Consider the following 23,220-nt stretch of genomic DNA (forward strand, 5'->3'; position numbering starts at 1 on the left):
GGCTCGGCTGCAAGGGGCTTCGTTGACAACCATCTTTTTTCTCTACGCGCGCATAAAATTTTGCTTGTCTCGAGCCGACCGCCCCCGCCCCTTCCGCGTGCATTTATTACGGCATCGCGCCGGGCGGACGACGATGCTCCTCGCGCGTCACGCGACCTGGCTCCGCGCGACCGCGCGACCGTGCTGGTCCGCGTCGACGACGTCTTCTTCGCGATGCGTCGGCGCGTGCGTGAGACCGCGGTCGCACGCGTCGTCCATCGCGCGCTTCGCGACGACGCCGCGGCATCATCGCGCGTCCCCGAGCAGGCGGCGGACCGTAGTCGGCGACGCCGCCGCCGTCGGCGCGAGGACCGCGGGGTTCCATCACTCGCGCTTGGCGCCGCGCGCGGCCGCGGCCGGGTGCGCGCCGCCGCCTCGCCCCCTCGGCGTCTCGCGCCGCGCGCTCGCGCGTCCGTCGTCGCGTCGACGCGTCGGCGCGGACGTCGCCGCCTCAACCCTAGAACCTGTGCCGACGAACGAACGCATTTCTCACGCCCCCTCCTCCTCCTCCTCCTCCTCTCCGCAGGAGCTCCGCCCCGACCGCGGACGAGATCGCCGCCGCGACCGCGGCGGTCGCGGACGCGGGCGAGAAGGTGCGAGCGCTCAAAGCCGCGGGCGCGACCAACGCCGACGACGCCGTGCAAGCTGGCGTCGCCGCGCTGAAAGACGCCAAGGCGACGCTCGCGGCGTTGGAAGCCGCGGCGAACCCACAGGCGGAGAAACAGACGCCGCCAGCGCCGAAGAAGAAGCCGCAGCAGCAGCAAAAGAAGGGCGGCGGAGGAGGACAGAAGAGCGGGGGGGGAAAGAACGCGAAAGCCGCGGAGAGCACGTCGAGCGCGGAGGAGGTGCGCGCGATTCGCATCGAAAAGATCGACGCGTTGACCGCGGCGGACATGACGCCGTTCGCGTACCGTTTCGACCGCACGCACACCGCGACGCAGCTCCAGGCGATGCACGCGTCCGTGGAAAACGGCGTCGAGGTCGAGGGCGTCACGGATGCGGTGTGCGGGAGGGTCAAGGCGCGCAGGGTGTTCGGCAAACTCGCGTTTTTGTCGATAGAGGACGACGGCGGCGCGATACAGGTGCGTTCTATACACTGGTCCCCATACGACCGCGTTCGCGTGGTGAACGCCGATCCTTAAGGACTTTTGCCGTCGTCTCTCTCCGCCCACCCCTCGCTTTCAATCTCCGCCCGCGGTGCCTTTCAACTCCACCTGACGCCTTTGAACTCCACCCCGACAATCGCTTGTATGGAATGGCCCTACAGCTGTACCTGGACGTCAAGCGCGTGGACGCGAAGAACCCGGGGACGTTCAAGCGCATCGTGGACCTGTGCGACATGGGCGATATCGTCGGCGCGCGCGGGACGGTCAAGCGGACGGAGAAGGGCGAGCTGTCCATCGTCGTGGACGAGTTCGAGATGCTCACCAAGTCGCTGCTGCCGCTGCCGGATAAGTTTAAGGGCCTCACCGACGTCGAGACGCGATATAGGCAACGCTATCTGGACCTCATCGCGTCCCCGGAAGTGCGCGACGTGTTCAGAACGCGCGCGGGGATTGTGAGCGGGATACGGCGGTTTCTGGACGACCGCGCGTTCATGGAGATGGAGACGCCGGTGTTGGAGTCGAGGGCGGGGGGCGCGGATGCCAAGCCGTTTTCGACGTTTCACAACGCGCTCGGGATGGACCTGACGCTGCGCATCGCGACGGAGTTGCACCTGAAACGGCTCGTCGTCGGCGGTTTCGAGCGCGTGTACGAGATGGGTCGCATCTTCCGAAACGAAGGCATAAGCACGCGGCACAACCCGGAGTTCACGTCCGTGGAGGTGTACCAAGCCTACGCCGACGTGAGCGACATGTTGGAGCTCACCGAGGATATGATCTGCGCCGCCGCGGAGAGGGCGTGCCCGGGTAACGAAAACCTATCCATCCCGTACGGCGACGAGATCATCCACCTCGGGAAGCGCCCGTGGCGCAGGGAGAGCATGAACGACCTCGTGAAGGAATACACGGGGGAATGCGCGTTGGACATCATGGGGACGTTCGGCGAGACGAAGGACGTGGACGGCGCCAAGGCGGCGGCGGAGGCGGCGCTTCGAGCGCTCGGCGACAAAGGCGCGTTCTATCTCACACTGGTCCCCATACGACCCCGTCGGCGTGGTGAACGCCGATCCTTAAGGCCGTTGCCCGGCGTGTCTCTCCGCCCACCCCACGGTTTCAATCCCCGCCCTCGACGCCGTTCAACTCCAACTGACGCCTTTGAACTCCACCCCGACGTTCGCTCGTATGGAACGACCCAAAGAATCGCTCGCGGGGATACCCAACGTGCAAAAGTCCCCCACTGTCGGGCACGTCCTGAACGAGATGTTCGAGGCGTGCGTGGAGACGAAGCTCCGACAGCCGACGTTCGTGCTCGACCACCCGGTGGAGATCTCCCCGCTCGCGAAGCCGCATCGCTCCAAGCCGGGGGTCACCGAACGCTTCGAGCTGTTCATCGTCGGCCGCGAGCTCGCCAACTCGTTCAGCGAGCTGACGGACCCGGTGGATCAGCGGAAGCGGCTGGAAGGGCAGATCGCGACGCACGCCAAGGCGCGTTCCGAGGCGCGAGCGGCCGCGGAGGCGCAGGGGAAGGAGGCGCTGCGCGCGTTCGAGGACGACGACTACCCGATCGAGCTCGACGAAGATTTCGTCACCGCGTTGGAATACGGCATGCCTCCGACGGGGGGGATGGGGCTGGGCGTGGACCGGCTCGTGATGCTGCTGACGAACAGCGCGAGCATCCGAGACGTGATCGCGTTCCCGTTGTTGAAGAAGCAGGAGTAGAGAGAGAGAGAGAGGGAGAGATGGACGTGTTATGACTACGGAGCTACGGCGCGTCGATCGATCACCCTCAAGCATCACGGAACGTCGTCGCGCTTCGCGTCTCTCGTCGTCACGCCGCGTCCGCGAGCGCGCGGACGCGTCGCGCGAACGCCTCGCTCGCGATCTTCCCGCCCGGCGCGTGAAACGGGTCGGAGACCGCGTCCGCGTACGCCTCGGACAGCGCCCTGAACATCCCCCGGAGCGTCTCCTCGCGCGTCCCTCCCGCCGCCCCCGACGCGTCGTCGTCGTCCTCCTCCTCCTCCGTCGCCATCACGAGCACGAACCGCGCGGCGGTGGCGCCGACGTGCGCGTACACGACGTGCCCTTCGTCGCGGTGCACCTCGCCGAGGTACGGGTCCTTCGGCCCGCCGCCGCTCGCGGCGGCGCCCGCGGCGGACGCCGTCGCGGGCGGCGCGCGCAGCCGCGCCTCGATCTCGTCCAACGCCGCGTGCGCGAGGCGCAGGTGCGCGTCGTCGACGGCGCGATGATGAAGTAGCCTCGCGTCGTCCGTGCCGGTGGCGGCGACGGAAGACGACGACGACGACGGAAACGACGCGACGTGCATCGGCGCGTTCGCGGGGCTGATCACGGCCGCGCACGCGAGACGCATCGTGGAGCGGCCGGCGCGCGCGCGAGAGGAGCGCGCGCGATGACGAGTCGGCACGGCGCGAGTGCAAGTTTCAAAGTGACGACTGGACTCGATCTGAGCACTCTGGCGAGATCTTCTTCAGTTCGCGGCGCGCGCGACGGGGAGGAGCGCCAGCCATGGCGCCCCGCTTCGTGTTCCCCGTGCCGATCATCCGCGGATGGACCAGCGGGAGCGACCCCAAGCGCGGCGGCGGCGGGGGGGGGGCGAGCTTCAACGGGAAGAAGGCGTCGTTGCGACCGAAATTCGTCGCGACGTACGAGTACCTCCTGCGCGGGACGGAGACGGAGGGGTCCCCCGCGCCGCGACGCGCCGAGCCGCGGTTCTGGGACGACCTCTTCCTTCTCGACGTGAACCACCAGTTCCTCGCGGACGCGCTGCGGAAGCTCTCGGAGCGAGAGCTGTTGGAGCGCGCTCCCGCGGTGACCGAGATCTGCGCGCGGTGCCTCGACTTCGCGCGCCTCGAACCGCCGTCGTCGTCGTCGTCGTCCGGATCGAATACGAACGAGACGATCGTCCGATCCGGCCCGGACTTGCTCCGGAGCTCGCGCGCGCTCGAGACGCTCGTCGTGATCCTCACCGTCGTGTCCAGGCGGAAGTTCGCGGAGCGGGGGCTCGGCGTCATCGACGTCTGCGCCGGCGGCGAGAAGGGCGCGGACGCCTTCTTCGCGAGGCTCATCGCCGGGTGCGCGTCGCTCGCCGCGAATCATCTTCAGCCCTGCGCGCTTCGACGGCTCGCCCTGCGCGCGCTGCTCGCGGTGTGCACCGCGAAGGATAACGTCAGCGGGAACGCGCTGTGCGGGTACTTCATGGTGAACGACGCGTACGAGCCGCTTATGAAGATTCTCATCGCGAGCGTGGACGTCCCGGGCGGAGGGTCGGACAGCGCGAGGACGCCGGCGGCGACGGCGCTGAGAAACGGCGCGAGCGGGTTCGGGAAGGATTCCCTGGGGGAGACGACGAGCATCGACGTGATGCTCGGCGGTGACGGCGGTGACGGCGGCGTTACGAATACCGCCGCGGATACCGCCGCGAAAGAGAAGGAGGCGACGGGGGCGGCGTCGTTGGGGACGACGCGCGAGCGCGAACGCCTGCGCGAGGAAGCGGCGTACCTCTTCGCCGCGCTCCTGAGCTGGCGCGAGAGCGCGAACGCGTACGCCAAGGCGCTCGAGCGCGCGGACGGCGTCGAGCTATCGGTGATCCTTCGCGTCGCGTGCGCGCTGCTCGCGTCGCCGCCGACCGCCGCCGCCGCCGACGCCTCAGATCCGAACCAGACGACGGTCGCCTCGACGCTCGCCGGCGCGGGCGCGTCCATAGGAAGCGTCGTCGAGAACGTCTCGTCCGCGGTCTTCGGCGCCGCGGCGCCTCCCGCGCCGGACGATCCCATCGATTCGCTCATGACCTGGCTCGGGTACGACCCGTCGAGCGACGACGACGCCGCGGCGGCGGCGGGCGGCGACGCGCGGCGATGGGAAATTTCCCCGCCGCCGTGCGCGGGTCTGCTTCTTCTGCACGGTCTCGTATCGCACAGCGGCTTGCTTCACCTCCCGAGCGCGTGGCTGCGGATCACGCCCAAGCCGAACGAGATGCTGCACGGCGTGCCCATCTCGCAGCGGTGGCACGAAGCGCTCGGGAGGGTGCTGTGTTACTCGCGTCGGCTGTGCGCGTTTTCGCCCCCTCCGGCGGGGACCGTCGCGCCGCCGCCGCCGCCCGCGACCGTCGCCGCGGCGTCGAGCGACGACGCGACCGCGACATCGTCGTCGTCGTGGTTCAACTGGATCACGGACTACGGCGGCGCCGCGGGCGGGGACGGAAAAGGCTTCGCCGCGAAGGCGAAACGCGTCCAAAACCAGAGCCTCGCGTCTCACGCGGCGAGCCCGCGGAAGACGTGGGTCGGCGCCGGGTCCACGAAAGGCGGCGGCGCGTGGGTCGTGCAGGACGACGACGCGACCGACGCGCGCCTGGAGTTCGCGTCCGCGCAGGCGAACCTGTCGTTGTCGCTGTTGAGGACGTTGATGGACGATCAGGTGCGTTCTATACACTGGTTCCCATACGACCGCGTCGGCGTGGTGAACGCCGATCCTTAAGGACTTTTCCCGGCGTTCCTCTCCGCCCACCCCTCGCTTTCAATCTCCGCCCGCGGTGCCTTTCAACTCCACCTGACGTCTTTGAACTCCACCCCGACGTTCGCTCGTATGGAACGACCCTCAGTCGGCGGCGGAGTTTCTTCACGGGACGGACATCTCTCGGCTCGCCGTGGACGCCGCTTCGTCTTCTTCCGGCGCCGCGTCGTCTTCGACCGCGACCGCGTCGCGGCCGATCGCGGCGGCGATCTTAGAGCTCCTGTCCGGGGTGTTATACCGCGGCGCGCCCGGGAAACGAAACGCCGTCGCGACCGTCGCCGTCGAGTCGCACGCGGTGTACGTGATTCACCGGGTGTTACAAACGCAAATCGCGAAAGGCGGGCGGGGCTTACCGTTCCGCTGGAGCCTTCTGTGGGACGGTCTCCTCGCGGTGCTCCGCAGGTGCGCGAAGGACGTCTCCGGCGCCGCCGGGGACGCGCTCGGGTCGCCCGGCGTCTGCGTCCTCGTCTCTCAGACCATGAACGCGATCTCGTTCATCCTCGTGAATCGCGGCGCGTTGCTGTCGCGGGCGGAGGACATCGCGCCGCTGATTCTCGCGTTCGTGCTCGAGGAGCAGGAGACGTTTGCGCCGATCGCGCACGGCGCGGCGATGCACGGGTACCTGGTGCAGCAGAGCGGCGGCGGCGGCGGCGGCGGCGGCGGCGGGAGAGGAAGCGCGGCGGAGCGCTCGCGCGGCGCCGCGGGCGTGCGCATGGAGAACGTGCACCACGCGCAGCAGCACTTCCGGACCGCGCCGAGGGATAAGGACGCCCTGCGCGTCGCGATCGAGCGAGGGTTGGCGCTTCTGACGTTCCCGGTGAAGGATCGGTTGGACGCGGGGTGGGGGCTGCGCGCGGCGCCGAGCGCCGGAGGCGGGGTTGCGGGTGGGGACGGTACCGGTTTCGGCGCGGCGGGCTCGAGCGCGAGCGCGGAGAGGGTCGTCGCGAACAGCACGCGGTGCCTCGTCGTGGAGCTCTCCCGAGGGGTCGTGTCGAGCGTCCCGGAGGGGCTGAAGCCGGCCATACCCGAGCACTGAGGACGTAGTTTAGTCACGAGGTGGGCGACGTTGGGTCCATAAAAAATAAAAACACGCCGCCGTCGCGTCTCGGCCGTCTCGTCACTCGCTAGCGCTCGCCTTTTCCTCCCCGCCCGCGGCCATCACGTCCACGAGCTTCTCACCTCTGACCAACCCCGTGATCGCCCTCGTCGTCACGTGCGAGATCGCGCCCGTGGGCCCGAAGAACAGACACAACAGGAGCGAGTGCGCGGCGAAGACGTCGTTTTTTCTCGCGTCGAGATATATCCACCGCCCCGCGAAGAGATCCATGGCGATGAAGTGCGCCCACCCCACGGCGACGCACCACTCGTACGAGAACCCCTTCGCGAGCGCCGCGAGGTCGGGCTTGCCCGTGCTGAACGCGTCGAGGATTCGAGGGTCGTGGAAGCTGTACCACGTGAGGTACACGTAAACGAAACCGCAGACGCACGGGACGAGGGCGGAGTCCATGACGGCTCTCGTGACGCCGCTCTTCGGCGCGAAGATCATGCCGAGCCACAGCGGGAAGATGGCGACGTTCTCGACGTTGAAGACCGTCTCCGGGTCGGGGATCCAAGCCAGCTCCTCGGGCGGGACCCAGATCGCCCTCGGCGCGATCGATGCGCCGCGCGACGACGACGACGACGATGGATTATTTCCACCTCGCGCGACGCGTCCGCGACCGCTCGCGGCGGGTCCCGGCGCCGCGCGAACGCGAGGGATCGAGGCGCTCCGCTCGAGATGGCGTCGCGGGCGAGCGCGCGGGCGCGTCGCCGAGCCGAGCGTGCACGCGGTCGTCGACATCGCGGCGCGCGCGCGGGGCGCGGGGACGTCTGGCAGATGGTCCCCGTCCACGTGGCGTCGGACGACGCGAAAAGCAAAACCTGATGATGCTGATGACGCGCGTGCCTTCCCCGAATTCGATCGAGACGGCGACGCGGTCGCGGCGTCGGGTCACACCCGCCGCCCGCGGCTCCGGACGGACGATCGCGCGTCGTCGGTGCCGTCGCGCCGGGGAGATCGCATCGCGCGCGCGGAACGCGCGGAGCGCGTCGATCGCGGAGATCGGAGGCGGGCGACCGCGTGGGGCGGCGAGAGGCAATTCGCCTCCTCGAAAAAGCGCATCCGTCGGGGGGGGGGGGATCCGATGGAGTACGACGGCAGCTCGCAGGCGCTGGAGGACCCGTCGCCCGATGAGCTCGCGCGCGGGAACCCGCTCTTCGACCGTCGCGGCAGCGCGCTGTACGGCGGCGCGACGCCCACGGGGAGCGCGCGCGCGATCGACGACGCCGGCGTCGGCGTCGCCGGCGGCGGCGACGGGAGCCCGCTCGGAAACGGCGCGGGGGAGGCGCTCGCCGGGGAGACGCGCGACAGCCCCGGCGGCGGCGCCGCCGCGGGCCGCGAGAACCCGCGCTCGTTCTGGGAGAAGACGCTCGGCGCGGGCGGCGGCGTCGGCGCCGCCGCCGCCGCGAGCCCCGCGGCCGCGCCGAGGACCTCCGGCGGGTTCTACGACGCGACCACCGAGGGGCCCGGGCGACGCGCGAGCGGCGACCGCTACGCGTTCGACACGCTCGACGCGACGAATCACGACGCGTTGGACACGCTGGGAAGCGACGAGCCGGACGCGCATCAGGACCTCTACGACGCCGCGGACGCGGCGCTGAGACGCGCGGACCCGCCGCGGTGGGAGGAGGAGAGCGGTCGGTTGTACGCCGCGAACCCGCCGAACGCGGCGTTCCCGAGCCGACGCATCTCCACGGGGGCGGAGAAGAAAAAGGCGTCGGGGTCGCGTCATCGGGAGTACAGTACAAAATCCTCCCGCGACGCCGCGCGCGAGGAACGGAAGAGACTCGCGGCCGAGCGCGCCGAGCGCGAGTCCTTCGCCGCCGCGTACGCGCTCGATGATGATACGCGCGCGAGAGACGGAGGAGACGACGCGAGGGACGTCGCGAGGGACGACCGCGCGAGGCGATCGCCCACGATGTGGGACACGCTGCACTCGCAGCAGAGCGAGATCGAACACGCCGCGCCCGAAGCCGACGAGCACAAGATGACGAAACTCTCCATCGCCGCGGCGGAGGATCGGCTGTCGTGGAAGCTCGAGAACGGCGCGCTCGGGTGCGGCGGCGGCGGCAGCAGCGCGGCGATGCTGGACCGCATCGGCGACCCCCCGGAGCGACAGAAGGAGTACGTCGACGAGGCGGAGCTGGAAGACTTCGCGGAGAGCGCCGGAGAGCGCGCGCGGATCGGGATCGGCTCGGGCGCGTATAACTGGACGACGCTGGACGCGACCAACGAGTACGACGAGCGCGCGGCGAACAGGGGGCTCGCGAGCGAGGGCGTCGCGAAGACGAACGCCGCGCACGATGGCGCCGTGCGCGCGCGCGTGGACCAGCTGTGGAAGCTGTCGAGTTCGTATTTACCGTCGGACGTGCCGTCGATTCAGCGGAGCCTCGTGAAACACGTGGAGTACACGCTCGCGCGGCGGCGGTACAAGTTCGACCGGAACTCGTTCTACCAGGCCACCGCGCACTCGATCCGCGACCGGCTCATCGAGCGGTGGACGGACACGCAGCAGTTCTACGCGTCGAGGGACGGGAAGCGGATGTATTACCTATCTCTCGAGTTCCTCGTCGGCCGGTCGTTGGGAAACGCGGTGAGCAACCTGGGCCTGCGCGGCGCGTACGCGGACGCGCTGCAGCAGCTCGGGTACGATCTCGAGAGCATCGTCGCGCAGGAGCGCGAGCCCGCGCTCGGGAACGGCGGGCTGGGCAGGCTCGCGTCGTGCTTCATGGACACGCTCGCGACGTTGAACTACCCCGCGTGGGGATACGGGTTGCGGTATAAATACGGGATGTTCGAGCAGAGAATCGTGGACGGGAAACAGGTGGAATTTCCGGATTACTGGCTCACGCACGGCAACCCGTGGGAGGTGGAGCGGCTGGACGTGAAGTACCTCGTGCGCCTGTACGGCCAGGTGAACAACTACGTGGACGAGCGAAGTGGGGAGACGAGGTATCGGTGGGAGGGCGGCGAGGTGGTCGTCGCCGTCGCGTACGACACGCCCATCCCGGGCTACGGCACGTACAACACCAATAACATGCGTCTGTGGTCGAGCAAACCGAGCCACGAGTTCGATCTCGCGTGCTTCAACGCGGGGAATTACTACGGCGCCGTGGAGGCGAAGGAGCGGTGCGAGAGCATCACAAGCGTGCTGTACCCGTCGGACGACAACGACGCCGGGAAGGCGTTGCGGCTGAAGCAGCAGTTCTTCTTCGTCAGGTGCGTTCTGTGCGAACGTTTCGTTTTTCACCCGTCGCCCGGTTTCAACACTCGATCGCGTTTTATTCAACTGACCGATGAACGTATCATATTTTGTATGGAACGACCCTCAGCGCCACGCTGCAGGACGTCTTGCGTCGGTACAAGAAACGCGTCGCGCCCGGGCGGACGCTGAAACACCTGCCGGAAAAAGTCGCGATCCAGCTCAACGACACGCACCCGTCCATCTCCATCCCGGAGCTCATGCGGTTGCTCCTGGACGACGAGCTGCTCCCGTGGGACGACGCGTGGGACATCGCGAGGATGACGTTCGGGTACACCAATCACACGATTCTCCCGGAGGCGCTGGAGAAGTGGCCGGTGCCGATGCTCACGGAGCTCCTCCCGCGGCACATGCAGATCATCTACGAGATCAACCACCGATTCTTGCAAGAGGTTGACGCGATGTGGCCCGGGGACACGCAGAAGCTCGCGGCGATGAGCATCATCGAGGAGAGCACGCCGAAGATGGTGCGGATGGCGCACTTGGCCGTCGTCGGCTCGCACGTCGTCAACGGCGTCGCGGAGATTCACACCGCGCTCGTCAAGACGCGGCTCTTTCCCGAGTTTAACGAGATGTATCCGGGGAGGATAAAAAACGTCACCAACGGCGTGACGCCGCGGCGGTGGATCTTGCAGGCGAACCCGGCGATGAGCAGCATCTTCACGTCCATCTTGGGGCCCGGGTGGGTGAACGATCTGCGACGGTTGGAGACGCTCAAGCCGCTGGCGCGAGAGCCGAGCCTGCAGCGGCAGTGGACGCACGCGAAGCGGTTCAACAAGGAGCGGCTCGCGGCGTGGATCAAGGCGAACATGAACGTCGACCTGATGCCGAACGCGGTGTACGACATGCAGGTGAAGCGGATACACGAGTACAAGAGGCAGATGCTGAACATCTTGGGCATCATTCATCGATACGCGACCATCGCGAGCGCGAGCGCGGAGCAGCGAAAGTCGATCCAGCCGCGCGTGTGCATCCTCGCCGGGAAAGCCGCGCCCGGGTACGAGATCGCGAAGAAGATCATCCAGCTCGCGTGCGGCGTCGCCAAGGTGATCAACAACGACGTGCGATGCGCGGGGCGTCTGCAGGTGGTCTTCATCCCAAACTTCAACGTCTCTCTCGCGGAGCTCATCATCCCCGCGTCGGACGTCTCTCAGCACATCTCCACCGCCGGCATGGAGGCGAGCGGCACGGGGAACATGAAGTTCGTCATGAACGGCGGGCTGATCATCGGGACGTTGGACGGCGCCAACGTGGAGATCGCGCGCGCGGTGGGGGAGGACGACGTGTTCGTGTTCGGCGCCACCGCGGACGAGGTGGCGGCGTTGAGGAGCTCGATGCACAAGCGAGAGCCGCGGATCGACGAGAGGCTGGCGCGCGTGTTCCGCATGATTCGCTCCGGGGTGTTCGGGTCGGCGGATAACTACGAGAGGCTCTTGGACGGACTGACGCCGTCGAAGGATTTCTATCTCTTGTGCCACGACTTCCCGTCGTACTTGGACGCGATGGACGCGGCGGACGCGGCGTATCGCGACAAGGACGAGTGGACGGCGAAGTGCATCAAAGCCGCGTGCTCGATGTGGGCCTTCTCGAGCGATCGCACGATACGCGAGTACGCCAGGGACGTGTGGGGGATGGAGCCGCAGCCGTTTAACCCGCCGCACCACGCGCGCACGCGCGCGAGCGTCGACGGCGGGAGTCGACGGCTGAGCTTCGACAAGCAGATGCACACGACCATCGGCGCGTGAGAAGGTTACAGGTATTTGTATCCGTGTTGTTTTCGATTCGAAAGAGCACCCCGCGACGCGTCATTCGTCGCCGCCCAGCGCCGCGAACGGGTTCGACGGCGCGGTTTTCTTCGCCGCGGGCGCGGACCTTCCCCCGCCCTTCGCGGCTTGCGTCAGCCACCCCGACGAATTCCCGCCGCCGCCGCCGCCGCCGGACGCCGCCTTTTTCTTAGCCGGCGCGGGCGCCTTTTGCGTGAACAACACCGCTCGGCACTCGTCCTCGAACCACCCTTTATCCTCCCCTTCCAACGCCGCGATGCGCTCCTCGATCTGCGGCTTCTTCGCGAGCTTCGCGACGTCCGCCCCCTTCAGCAACTTCCCTCCCGAAGCCTTCTCGAGCGCCTCCAAAGCCTTGAGCTCCGCGCGCAAATCGTTCAGCTCTCTCTCGTTCGCCATCGCGTACACGATCGGCTTGAACGACGCGATCGCGTCCGACTTCTCGATCAATTGAACGCGCTTCCCCTCGAGCGTCTCTCGCTTCTTTTGCTTCCCCTCCGCGTCCGCGGTCGCGATCATGACGTCGAGCTCCTCGAGCTTGGACGCCAGGTCACCAATCATCGCCTTCTGCTCGCCCTTCGTGAGCCGCCCTTTGCTCACCATCTTCTCGAGCTCCGCGTTCAGGTGGTCCACCTTGGACGAGACGTCCACCATGCTGTCGTACATCTCTTGCTCCTGCTCCGTGAGCCTCTGCTGCTCCACGAGCATATTCTCGAGCTGCTCCAGCGCGCTCTGAAGCACGCGCATGCGTTTGAGGAGCGCGCGCTTTTGCGAAAACGACGGCACGTTCATCGCGACGAGGTCGATAAACTCCTCGAACGTGCACGAGCAGCACTGATACTCGGGCGACCGCGCGTTCCCGCCGCCGGTTCGATCCCCGCCGCCGTTAACGCCGTCGCCGTCGCCGCCCACGGACACGATCTCCACCTTCGGGAACACGTGCAGGTACTTGAGATCCTTGTCCGTGTCGTGCTGGTACTTGTACGTCCCCGCGCACTCCGCGCACGCGCTCGCGCCGCGGTCCTCCTCCAGGCCCGCGGCGCGCAGCGCCTCGGTGAAGTGCTTGAGCATGTCCGGGTCGTACTTGGCGCGCGTCTTCTTCCCGCCGCCGATGACGAACTTGCACGCGACGTACGACTTCGCCGGCAGCGTCGTCCCGAGGCACGAGCCGACGAGATCGTGCAGCCATCCGGGGGTGAACCCGGCGAGGTCGTACTGCTCGCTGTCGCCGTTCGACGCGTTGAGCTTGATCTCGTCGATGAGCGCGGACGCCATGACGGAACTGGTCGGGCGCGGGCGGGCGGCGCCGACGTCGGCCTGCCCACGACGACGACGCGCGGGGGGGGCGGGGGGATGTGACGCGCGGCGTCGACGCATCTTTCTCGAGTCTTCTCGCCGGCGAACCTTCGTCGAGAAGTACGTGCTGTAACGTTAGGAGTTTTCCGTGGTCTAGTAGTTAGTCGTCGTATGTACATCGCGTTAAATCCCCTCCCTCCCTCTCTACGATACCCGCCCACCCTCTTCTCTCCTCTCTCAACACGACGTCCGTCCGTCACACCATCGAGTGCACGATGACGTTCCGCTCCGCGTCGTGCGTGAACCGCGCCGACGCGAACGCGGGGGAGCCGTAAAACCGCGTCAAGTCTTCGACGCCGTACTCCCTCGCCTTGTCCTCCAACAGCTTGCATCGCACCGTCGTGGTCCCGCCCTGCTGCGACTCGCTGTTCGCGCCGCCGCCGCTCGCGGTATTGTTCGCGGTGCCCGCGCCGACGGAGTCCCAGTAGTTCATCTCTCTGACGATGTCGCGCAGGATGTTCAGAAGGAGCTGATCGTAGTCGCGGTGGAAGTGCGTGTACCGCGCGAACTTCTTCCCCAGCGCCTTTTGCACGGAGAGCTTCTGCGTCCCGATAAAGCTCTGGAGCATCACCGCGATCGCGGCGTCGATGTCTTCGCTGCTGACGTGTTCGGACAACCGCATAGACGCCCTCGCCTCGGACATGCGGATGATGGACTCGACGTGCCGCACCGCGACGGGCATGCCCTCGCGCGTGACCGACTCTCTCCTCAGTTCCGCGTACACCTGCGAAATTTTCGGAAGGTCGCCGCTGCTGAGCTTCGGTCGCACGAACCGCTTCGCGTACGCGATGTACTTCCTCAGCAAGTCCTGCGGGATGAGCTCCACGTCCGGCGAGTCGTCCGGAACGTCGGTCAGCGACCCTTTGAAAACGTCGCCCAGAGGCTCGTCCGGGTCCCGATCCGGATGCGACTTGAAGTGCGACCCGACGATGAACTTGGCCAGTCGCTCGTCCAGCACCGGGTCGACGATATCCTTCACGACGCACATGATGTCGAACCGCGATAAGATCGGGTCCGTGAGCTCGACGTTGTCGCTGAACGTGCGCGAGCTGTCGTACCGCCCCCCGACCGGGTTCGCGGCCGCCATGACGGAGCACCGCGCTTGCAGCGACGTCACGATGCCCGCCTTGGAGATGGAGATGGACTGCTGCTCCATCGCCTCGTGGATGGAGACGCGGTCTTGGTCGTTCATCTTGTCGAACTCGTCGATGAGGCACACGCCGCGGTCCGCGAGGACGAGCGCGCCGCCTTCCAGGACCCACTCCTTCGTGATGTGGTCTTTGTGCACCGCGGCGGTTAAACCGACCGCGGACGCGCCTTTCCCCGTGGTGTACACCGCGCGGGACGCCGTCTTTTCGACGTATTTTAAAAACTGCGACTTGGCGACCCCGGGGTCGCCGAGAAGCAGGAGGTTGATGTCGCCTCTCAGGCGCGTCTTTCCCTTGACGATCTTCTCCTGTCCCCCGAACAGCGCGAGCGCGATCCCGGCCTTGATGTCGTCGTGCCCGTGAATCGAGGGCGCCATGGACTTGACGATGCGTTGGCACACGCGAGGGTCGCGCGACAGCCTTCGAATCTCTTCCTTGTCCTCGTCCGTGAGCGTGTGCGTCGAATACAGATCGCTCTTTTTCAACAGGTGATTCGCCTCCACGTGCGTGGAGAACACCGGGAACCCGTTCCGCATGTTCAGCGAGTGCTCGTAGTTGTTGGCGTATATGCCGGTGACCACCACCTGGTCCCCCGGCTTGGCGCCGTCGATGAGGTCGTTGAGCATGATGATCTCTTTACTCCGCGGCAGCCGCCCCGCGGGGACGTTCCCGGGCGACTCCTGCAGCGTCATCCGCTGAAAGTTCCGGTACACCGTCCGCTCCGTGTTCACCTTCCACGGCCCTTTGCTCTGGCAGTCCGGGCACGACCCCGGCCTGAGCTCCTCGCCGGCGCCGTTTTGATAGATGGGCCCGACGACGAACCCGCACTTCGAGCAGTCGTACATCACCTCCCTCAACTGCGGAAACACCCCGGTCCGTCGCGTCACGACGCCCTCGATCTTGATCAGGCAGTTCAGATGCGCCTGGCGAATGTCGCGTATCTGATCCATGATCGGCAGCCCCGTGATCCGCGTGAAGATGCGGCCGTGAATGTCCCCGTACGAAGGGTACAGCTTCAGCGCCTCTTGTTTCGCGACTTCGTCGAACATCGCCAACATGTCCGCGGGCGCGTCCGCGACCCACACCGCGAGGATCGGCTCTCTCTCCGCTAAGTGCAGGTACGACACCTCCAACGACTGGCCGTTCGCGACGCACATCTCGCGGATCCTGATCCTGTACACGGGCGCGCCGTCGCCGTCCTTCTCGACGTACTTGCGAAGGAACCGGGAAAACTTTTTCCGAATCTCGCTCTTCGTGCGTTCTGCCGGGGTGGAGTTGAAAGGCGTCAGTTGAAGTTGAAAGGCGCCGAGGGCGGGTATTGAAAGCGAGGGGTGGGCGGAGAGAGACGACGGCGAAAGTCCTTAAGGAGCGGCGTTCACCACGCGAACGCGGTCGTATGGGAACCAGTGTGAGGAAGGAGGACGCGCGCACCGCGCGTGATCCACTCCCGCAGCGGGCAGTCGTAGTTTTCGATGTCCACCTCGAACTCCTCCTCGTCTTCCTGCGAGCGTCGCGCGGCGTGGTGTCATCGTGTCAGGTCGTGACGAGACGCGACGGCGAGGGATGGCGTCGTGTGGTCGCGAAGAGAGCGATCGGTCGGGTCGCGGAGAGAAAAGGGTTCGGGGCGCGATCGATCGAAGGATCGATCGATCGATCGATGTTGTTCGTTTCGCGGGCCGACCCGCGCACCTCCTCGTCGTCCTCGTCGCGATCCCCCGCGCGTCGTCGCCGCTGCTGCCTGCGCCACTGATCGTCGTCGTCGTCCGCCTCCAACGCCCTCGGCCTGACGCGCCCACCGGTCATCCCCGGCCGCTGACCTTCCCTCGCGTCTCGCTCCTCGAGCTCCGCTTCCGCGCGGAGCCTCGCCTCGAGCTCCGCCTCCGGGTCGTAGTCCTCGGGCGGCTCCGCGATCCCGTCCGCTTCGTACTGATCGAGGTGCGCCATCGGACGGTAATCCCTGCGCGGATGGCGGCGAACGGAGGCGACGACGCGCGGGACGACGTCAGCGCGAGCGGGATGGGGGGTGGGGGTTGGTGCGGGGAGGGGGAGGGAGGACAGCAGGGGTGCCAGATCGCGATTTCATTTCCCTCCTCGAGCGCGGAGGGAGAGAGGGAGAGGGCGCACATCTCTTGGTTCTCGAACAGATCCTCGCCGTCGTCGTCCTCCTCCTCCTCCTCGTCGCTGACGCGCTCGAGGTCCGAGAACGGGTCGTCATCGCCGCCGACCGCCGCGTCGTCGCCGTAATCGTCCGCCTCGTCGCGAGGGTCCATCGCGCGCGTCTTCCGCCGCCGACGCGCGATCGGTTCTGCTGCCTTTGGCCGGGCGCGAGCGCTCGAACGACCCGCGACGAAGTTTCAAACGCGAAGAGGCCTCGGCGCGGCGCGTCAGCGCTCATTCCGCCCGAGGCGCCGCGGACGACGCCGCGATGGAGGCGTCCAAGCGCGTCGTGTTCGTGTCCGTCAAGGGGCGGGACGACAGCAGGCCGAGGACGCGAAGGAAGCGCGCGCTGGGGTGCGTCTCGAGCGTCGCGCCGCGTCGTCGTCGCCGCGGGCCGTCCATCGTCGCGCGCGCTCGGTCGTCATTCCTCGGCGACGACGACGAGTCGAACGGCGTCTTCTTCGTCCTCTCTCCTCGTCCCTCGACCGCGTCGTCGTCCGACCCATCGAGTCGCGGGTCGCCCTTCATCGCGTCGTCGCATCGCGCCGCGCCTCGCCTCGCCTCGCCGCTGACCCCTCGTCGATCCCTCCCTCCCTCCCTCCCTCCCTCCGCAGCGTGAGCGAGACCGCGACGTGGGACGAGTTCGTCGCGCTCATCCGCGCGCGCCTGCAGCTGGAGAACGTCCGAGCCATCTACCACGCGTCGACGATGACGCCGCTGACGTCGATGAACGATCTGCAGGACATCGAGGACCTCGTCGTGGACGGCGACGAGGCCGCGAGCGTGTCGATTCCCATTCCCGCGACGTCGACCGGAGGTTCGAACGGAGGCGCCGCGGCGGCGGGCACGGGCGCGGCGGCGAAGGCGTCGGGGAAATCCAAACCCAAGTCGACGCTCCCGAGGCTCGCGCCCAAAGCCCGCGATACGCCGCTCGGACGCAAAGGCCGCGACGGCGAGGACCCGGACGGCGGAGATAAGTACAAGAAGCGCGCCAGCGTCTTCATGCAGTTCGTGCAGAAGATCGCGCCGTCGTGGGGAGGCGCTTTGGAGGCGCAAGACGCGTTGGACGCGTTGGAGAAGGGCGCGAGCCGCGCGGTGCTCGGGACGCCGGGAAGGGTCGGCGGGGTCAAGAGCCGGGGTCGGCGGGGTCGGCGGGGTCGGGACCCGCGGAGTTTGATCGGTGGGCTCGCGATCGCGTGTTCGGTCGCGACGATGGTGTATCTGTACAACAAGTTAGGCGCGGCGACCGCGGCGGCGGGAGGAGGGCCGTAGCACGTGATGAGTTGTTAGGTCACGCGAGCGTAGAACGTTCATCCCTCCGTTCGACGGGCGCGCACTTCGTCGCGCGCGCGCACGGCGAGCGCCATGCGAGCGATGGCGGGCGCGATGGCGGGCGCGGCCGCGATGGCGTCGCCGCTCCGCGGTCGCGTTCGCGGCGCGAAGGTTCTCGCCCTGGCCGAACGCGCGCGCGGGAACGGAGGCGCGCGGCATCGCGCGAGCGCGTCGTCGTCGTCGTCGTCGTCGTCGTCCTCCTCCTCCTCCTCTTCCGCGTCGGACGCCGCCGCGGCCGCGACCGCGGACGGCGCGGCATCCTGGGAGCGCTTCTACTGCGTCCACTCCGGCAAGGACTTGTCGTCGTCGTCGTCGTCGTCGTCGTCGTCCGCGCCGCGCGCCGCGAGCGTCCGCGCGTTCAAGGACCGGCACTACCTCCGACGCGAGTTCGCCGACCTGATGCCCGCGTCCGTCCTCGCGGACCCCTCCGCGTGGGTCCCGCCGCTGACGCCCTCGTCGCTCCCGCCGCCGGAGACGTCCTCGGAAGACCACAAAGTGATCCTCGAGCTCGGGTGCGGCGTCGGGAACAGCGCGTTCCCGCTGATGCGCGCGAACCTAAACCTGTTCGTGCACGCGTGCGATTGCTCGCCCACCGCGATCGCTTCTCTCGTCGCGAACCCGGAGTACGACGCGCGGCGGTGCCACGCGTTCGTCGCGGACCTCTCCGAGGGGGACGCGCCGCTGCGAGGCGTGATCGGCGACGCGTCCGTCGACGCGGTGACCGGGGTGTTCTTCTTCAGCGCGCTGGACGCGGCGACGTTTCGACGCGTCGTCGGCGAGTGTCGGAGGGCGTTGAAACCCGGCGGCGTCGTGTTGTTCCGGGATTACTCCGTCGACGACGTGAAGAACGGCGGCCGCGCCAGAGGGACCAGAGGGAAGGGAGGGAAGGGAGGGACGCGCGGGGGCGGCGAGGGGGAGGGCGATGGCGAGGGCGAGGGGGAGGGCGGCGATGGCGACGCGGGCGGGTTGGACCTCACCCCCGGGGAAAACATCGGCGGAGACGCGTGGGTGCGTCCGGACGGCACGCTCGCGGTGTTTACGGATGAAACGGCCGTCACGGAGGCGTTTCACTCCGCGGGGTTCACGGGCGAGTGCTGGACCGTGACGCACGAGGTCGTGAATCGGAAGTTGGGCGTGACGATCGTCCGCAGCTTCCTCCAGGGGCGGTTCGTGAAGTAGGCACCTTTTCATCATTAGGTTTCGAGAGAGGTCTCCGTCTCCCCGCCCCGTTCTGTCACACCCTCGCGCGCGATGGCGACGACGTCCTCGCGAGCCCTCCTCCGCGCGTTCGCGGCGTTCTCGCTCTTCGTCGCGACCGCCGCCGCCGCCGACGCCGACCCCACGTGCGGCGCGTCCTCGCCGCCGCCGTCGTCGTCGTCGCCGTCCCTCGTCGACATCACCGCGCCCGTCGACGCGTCGCTCGTGACGTGGGAGAAGGCGGACGGACTCGGCGCGTCCCATCGCGTCCAGTCCTCGTCGCGCGCCGACGGCGACGACGCGAACGTCTCCGAGCTCGCGTTCGGCGCGCACACCGGCACGCACGTGGACGCGCCGAGGCACTTCGCGAGAGACTCCGACGCCGGGATCGAGACGCTGTATCTGTCGTGGATGAACGGACCGGCGATGGTGATCGACGCGTTCGACGTCCCCGCGCTCACCGCGGAGGCGCTCGCGAGCCTCGACATCCCGCGCGGCGTCGAGCGCGTCGTCTTCCGCACGGACAACACGCGGCGGCGCTTGATGCGACTTCGCGCGTTTCAGAGGGACTACGTCGCGTTCACGGAGGACGGCGCGCGATGGATGGTTGACTTTAGACCGGACGTCAAAACCATCGGCGTGGATTACGTTTCGGTCGCGGCGTACGACCACCTCGTCGCCGCGCATCGGGTGCTTCTCGAGGCGGGGAAAGTCCCACTCGAGGGGTTGGTGATCCCGGAGGAGAGCGTTCGGAGTGGGTGGTGGCGGCTGCACTGCGCGCCGCTGTTGCTCATGGGGAGCGACGGCGCGCCCGCACGCGCGTGGCTCACCGAACTCGACTGAGGAGTAGACAGTCTGGTCGCGCGTCCGAGGAGTAGACAGTCTGGTCGCGCGTCGCGCGTCGTCTGATCGATGAAATAGTTGTGTAGTCAACATAGCCTCCCTCCCTCCCTCCCTCCCTCACTCACTCACGCGCTCACGCGGACGCGGGCACGGACGGTCGCGCCGGCCGCGCGGTCGCCGTCCCCGGCGTCACCGGCTCCCCGCCGGGCGTCGGCGCGTCGTTTTCATCCTTCCCGCCGAACCCGAGCGCTTTCCGGCTCTCTTGGAACCACTGGTTCGGGTGCTGCACGCCCTGCTCGATGCTCTTCCCGCCGTGCACCGCCTCGAACGTCATCCCGCACGCGATCTGGTAGTGCTTCCCCTTCGCCTTGTCGACGATCTCGTTCACTTGTCTCCCCGTGATCTGCAAGCCGCCGAGCGCCGCGCGTAAGCTCTCCTCGCCGAACGTCTTGTACGGACACCCGTGGTGCTCGCCCGGGCCGGGGTTCGCGCTGATGCACTTCATGCACGTGTGCGGGGTGTAATCCACGCGCTTACCCTCCTTGCCGTACGCGTGTCGCACCGCGTACGCGTACTCCTTCTCAAACTTCTCCGCTGGGATTTTCTTGCAAAACTCCGTCTTCCAAAACAGCATCGCCTCCTCCAGGGATAAGCCGATGCCTTTGAGGTACAGCTGCAGCTGCCGTCTGCCCTCGTGCCGAAGGTGGTGCTCCTTCTTCACCATGTTGAACAAGTTCTTCGCGCACAGCGGGAACGATTTCGCGGCGGCGCCGTTGAGGTCCTTGAGCGTGACGACGTCGCCGCCGCCCTCGCCGTTCGCGCCGCCCGCCTTCCCGTAGTCCCTGCCGAGGTACCGCTTCGAGAGCGACAGCACCACGGGCGCGAGCCGCTCCTTTTCCTCGCCCGCGACGTGCTGCGCCCACCGCCTGGACGCGACGACGAGGGCTTTGGACAGCCGCGACCGGAACGCGCCGACGACGAGCGACGCGAGTTGGTCCTGAGGGTCGTTCCATACAAAAAAAGTTCACCGGTCAGTTGAAAGGGGACGCGATCAAATGTTGAAACCGGGCGATGGGTGAAAAACTTTTGTTTAGAACGCACCTGGGGCACGTACGCCTTGCCTCCGGACATGAACACTCGGCGTCCGCGGACGAGGTCGGACACCTCCTCGAACGGGACGGCGTAGAACCCGGACGCGCCGTTCGCGAGCGCGGCGTTCGCGTCGTCCTTGCGCATCATCCCGTTGAGCGTGTTGTGGAGGTCGGCGCGGACGCGTTCAAACTCTTTCGCGTCGATCGGGTGGTAGTCCAGCCCGTTGTGCTGCAAGAACGCCGCCTGCTGCGCGCCCCTGAGCTGCCTGAAGCGGTGCCGGAACAGCGCGCACTCTTGCGCGAGGAACCACCGTCGAAGCTCCTCGGTCCTGCAGTACGCGAGCCGCAGCGCGAAGTGCGAGACTTCGTCCTTCCTCGTCTCCTCGTCCTCCAGGTGAAGCGATCCGCGCGTCAGGAGCTTGTCCTCCTTCGTGATCAGGAGCTCCATCTCCGCGGGCTTCTTCCCTCGCGAGAGCCCGTCGTCGATCGCTTTCAACACGCGCATGCGCTCGAGCGCGTAGAGCTCGAACTCCTCGAGCGCCACCTCCTTCGACGGCGCGTGCGCGTACATGGAGAGGTTCGTCCGCAGCGCGGCCGGGGATTTGTGCGATCCCGCGCTCCCGGGGGTGCGGCCGCCCTGGCCGAAGGTGGCGAACGCCGCGGCCTTGGCCTGGTCCTTCTTCCCGCCGAATTCGAACGCCATGATGCGTGTCCGTCCCTCGAACGACTCGACGGCGGGTCGTGCGAACGCGCGGGTCGCGTCCGGATCTCTGTCCTCGCGCGTGCCAAATTTCTCCAGCTTTTGAACTTTGAAAAACCGCGCTCATGTATTACGTGTGGTTATGGGCTGCTCCTGTCACATCAGCTGTACGAGTAGGTTCCTCCGAGGTTTCGCGAACCACTATCCCCGAGCGCGAGCACGCCCCGACGACGCCGCCGCCGCGAGGCCATGGAACTTCCACCGCGCAGGGCCAAGCGCGTGCGCTCGATCGAACCCGAATCCGACGACGAGAGTTCGAAAGTCGTCATCGTCGGGCCGCCGTCGGAACTCGAGCGCACGAAGAAGAGACTGGAAGCCACGAGAGCGGAGCTGGCGAGGACAAAGGCGACGCTCAAGACGACGGAGGCGACGCTCCAGACGACGGAGGCGACGCTCGCTCTAAAGACGAAGGTGGTGGACTCGTTCCTTCGACCTCAGCCCGTCGCGTTCGAGGTCGACGGCAACGTCGCGTGCGTCCTGATGTCGCACGTGTCGGACGTCAAGACCCGGCTCGCGCTCGCGCAGGTTGGGAAAGTGTGGCGCCGCGCGTCGAAGGAAGTGGCGTCGCTGCCCGCGTCTCTCGACTTCAGCCGCTGCCGTGGCTCGAAGTGCACTAAAGAGGCGAAGGTTGATCACGTGCATCACGTGCTACGCATCAATGGTCTGGACAAGCTCACCGAGGCGCGTTTCATGAGCCTTCTGCGTGTCGACGCGGGCTCCAACGATACATACCGGGTTTTACTCGGACGGCACCATCACAAAGCGGGGCGGTACAAAGAGGCGTTCAAGTGCTATGAAAGCGCTCTCGCCGCAGGCGATCACAGAGCCGAATACAGGCTCGGTGGATGCTACCGCTATGGTCGTGGCGTTAGTAAGAACGTGGTCATGGCTGTGAAGCTCTTCGAAAAAGGAGATGCTAAAGGTAGTTCCTGTTGCCAATACGAACTCGGCAGGTTATACGAACTCGGCGAAAGCGTCACGAAAGATATGTTCAAGGCGGTCGAGTACTGGAAGAAGGCCGCGAGGAAGGATTCAGCGCCTGCGAAGGAGAAGCTCGCGAGCCTCGGTCACCGATTCTGAAAACCACGCCGCGCAGACGCCCGCGCGAACGTCACGAGCGAACGAACGAACGAAACGCCATGTAATACGATTCGCAATCCGTCTCTATCACCTCGCCGCCGTCGTCGCCTCGCTACGTCCCCGGGTCCGCCGCCGCCGCCGTCGTCGCCTCGCTACGTCCCCGGGTCCGCCGCCGCCGCCGCCGCCGCCGACGCCGCCGCCGCGTCTCGCTTCTTCGGATTCTTCGCGCGCATCCGCGCCGCGAGCGTCACGTGCGCGGCGTAACACCCCTCGCACTGCCCGTCCACCCTCTTCACCTTCAGCGGCCGCTTCGGCGCGAACTCGTCCAGCAGCGCGCGCGTCGCCACCGGATCCGTCGCGCGCTCCAACGTCTCCTGCGCTCTCTCTGAGCTCCACGGACACGACGTCGACCGCGCGAGGAACTTCGCCGGGTCCTTCGCGTGCT

The 23,220-nt window shown here is 67.2% G+C and overlaps 12 protein-coding genes across 12 annotated transcripts; 7 read left to right on the top strand and 5 right to left on the bottom strand.

Annotated features, from left to right (window-relative positions):
• Nucleotides 1-872: 872 nt before the first annotated feature.
• Nucleotides 873-2,861, top strand: MICPUCDRAFT_20661 (uncharacterized protein; the record flags this gene model as incomplete). The annotated part of the gene is made up of 4 exons (XM_003061387.1): nucleotides 873-1,121; nucleotides 1,307-2,098; nucleotides 2,154-2,157; nucleotides 2,341-2,861. Coding segments are annotated over 4 exons (1,566 nt in total), but the record flags the coding sequence as incomplete, so codon positions are not given.
• Nucleotides 2,862-2,970: 109 nt separating this feature from the next.
• On the bottom strand, nucleotides 2,971-3,510 carry MICPUCDRAFT_51118 (uncharacterized protein; the record flags this gene model as incomplete). The annotated part of the gene is made up of 1 exon (XM_003061637.1): nucleotides 2,971-3,510. One exon carries the CDS (start codon nucleotides 3,508-3,510, stop codon nucleotides 2,971-2,973), a length of 540 nt encoding a protein of 179 aa, XP_003061683.1.
• A 155-nt stretch (nucleotides 3,511-3,665) lies between these two features.
• On the top strand, nucleotides 3,666-6,765 carry MICPUCDRAFT_51119 (uncharacterized protein; the record flags this gene model as incomplete). Its single annotated transcript, XM_003061388.1, has 2 exons — nucleotides 3,666-5,573; nucleotides 5,758-6,765. The coding sequence occupies 2 exons, from the start codon at nucleotides 3,666-3,668 to the stop codon at nucleotides 6,703-6,705; spliced, it is 2,856 nt and encodes a 951-aa protein (XP_003061434.1). The 3' UTR covers nucleotides 6,706-6,765.
• Nucleotides 6,766-6,861: 96 nt separating this feature from the next.
• MICPUCDRAFT_8590 (uncharacterized protein) lies at nucleotides 6,862-7,266 on the bottom strand (the record flags this gene model as incomplete). Its single annotated transcript, XM_003061638.1, has 1 exon — nucleotides 6,862-7,266. A coding segment is annotated over one exon (405 nt), but the record flags the coding sequence as incomplete, so codon positions are not given.
• A 1,585-nt stretch (nucleotides 7,267-8,851) lies between these two features.
• PHO3 (glycosyltransferase family 35 protein) lies at nucleotides 8,852-11,818 on the top strand (the record flags this gene model as incomplete). Its single annotated transcript, XM_003061389.1, has 2 exons — nucleotides 8,852-9,987; nucleotides 10,101-11,818. 2 exons carry the CDS (start codon nucleotides 8,852-8,854, stop codon nucleotides 11,773-11,775), a joined length of 2,811 nt encoding a protein of 936 aa, XP_003061435.1. The 3' UTR covers nucleotides 11,776-11,818.
• MICPUCDRAFT_62908 (uncharacterized protein) lies at nucleotides 11,793-13,188 on the bottom strand (the record flags this gene model as incomplete). Its single annotated transcript, XM_003061639.1, has 1 exon — nucleotides 11,793-13,188. The coding sequence occupies one exon, from the start codon at nucleotides 13,186-13,188 to the stop codon at nucleotides 11,836-11,838; it is 1,353 nt and encodes a 450-aa protein (XP_003061685.1). The 3' UTR covers nucleotides 11,793-11,835.
• A 175-nt stretch (nucleotides 13,189-13,363) lies between these two features.
• MICPUCDRAFT_41597 (uncharacterized protein) lies at nucleotides 13,364-16,259 on the bottom strand (the record flags this gene model as incomplete). The annotated part of the gene is made up of 2 exons (XM_003061640.1): nucleotides 13,364-15,526; nucleotides 16,005-16,259. 2 exons carry the CDS (start codon nucleotides 16,257-16,259, stop codon nucleotides 13,364-13,366), a joined length of 2,418 nt encoding a protein of 805 aa, XP_003061686.1.
• A 481-nt stretch (nucleotides 16,260-16,740) lies between these two features.
• Nucleotides 16,741-17,744, top strand: MICPUCDRAFT_51124 (uncharacterized protein; the record flags this gene model as incomplete). Its single annotated transcript, XM_003061390.1, has 2 exons — nucleotides 16,741-16,826; nucleotides 17,087-17,744. 2 exons carry the CDS (start codon nucleotides 16,741-16,743, stop codon nucleotides 17,742-17,744), a joined length of 744 nt encoding a protein of 247 aa, XP_003061436.1.
• Nucleotides 17,745-18,149: 405 nt separating this feature from the next.
• On the top strand, nucleotides 18,150-18,644 carry MICPUCDRAFT_7019 (uncharacterized protein; the record flags this gene model as incomplete). The annotated part of the gene is made up of 2 exons (XM_003061391.1): nucleotides 18,150-18,215; nucleotides 18,279-18,644. Coding segments are annotated over 2 exons (432 nt in total), but the record flags the coding sequence as incomplete, so codon positions are not given.
• A 411-nt stretch (nucleotides 18,645-19,055) lies between these two features.
• MICPUCDRAFT_20314 (uncharacterized protein) lies at nucleotides 19,056-19,844 on the top strand (the record flags this gene model as incomplete). The annotated part of the gene is made up of 1 exon (XM_003061392.1): nucleotides 19,056-19,844. The coding sequence occupies one exon, from the start codon at nucleotides 19,056-19,058 to the stop codon at nucleotides 19,842-19,844; it is 789 nt and encodes a 262-aa protein (XP_003061438.1).
• A 133-nt stretch (nucleotides 19,845-19,977) lies between these two features.
• Nucleotides 19,978-21,506, bottom strand: MICPUCDRAFT_44706 (uncharacterized protein; the record flags this gene model as incomplete). The annotated part of the gene is made up of 2 exons (XM_003061641.1): nucleotides 19,978-20,841; nucleotides 20,946-21,506. The coding sequence occupies 2 exons, from the start codon at nucleotides 21,504-21,506 to the stop codon at nucleotides 19,978-19,980; spliced, it is 1,425 nt and encodes a 474-aa protein (XP_003061687.1).
• A 378-nt stretch (nucleotides 21,507-21,884) lies between these two features.
• Nucleotides 21,885-22,775, top strand: MICPUCDRAFT_51128 (uncharacterized protein; the record flags this gene model as incomplete). The annotated part of the gene is made up of 1 exon (XM_003061393.1): nucleotides 21,885-22,775. The coding sequence occupies one exon, from the start codon at nucleotides 21,885-21,887 to the stop codon at nucleotides 22,773-22,775; it is 891 nt and encodes a 296-aa protein (XP_003061439.1).
• Nucleotides 22,776-23,220: the final 445 nt, after the last annotated feature.

Source organism: Micromonas pusilla (genome assembly GCF_000151265.4).
Source record: "Micromonas pusilla CCMP1545 genomic scaffold MICPUCscaffold_10, whole genome shotgun sequence".
Taxonomy (NCBI): domain Eukaryota; kingdom Viridiplantae; phylum Chlorophyta; class Mamiellophyceae; order Mamiellales; family Mamiellaceae; genus Micromonas; species Micromonas pusilla.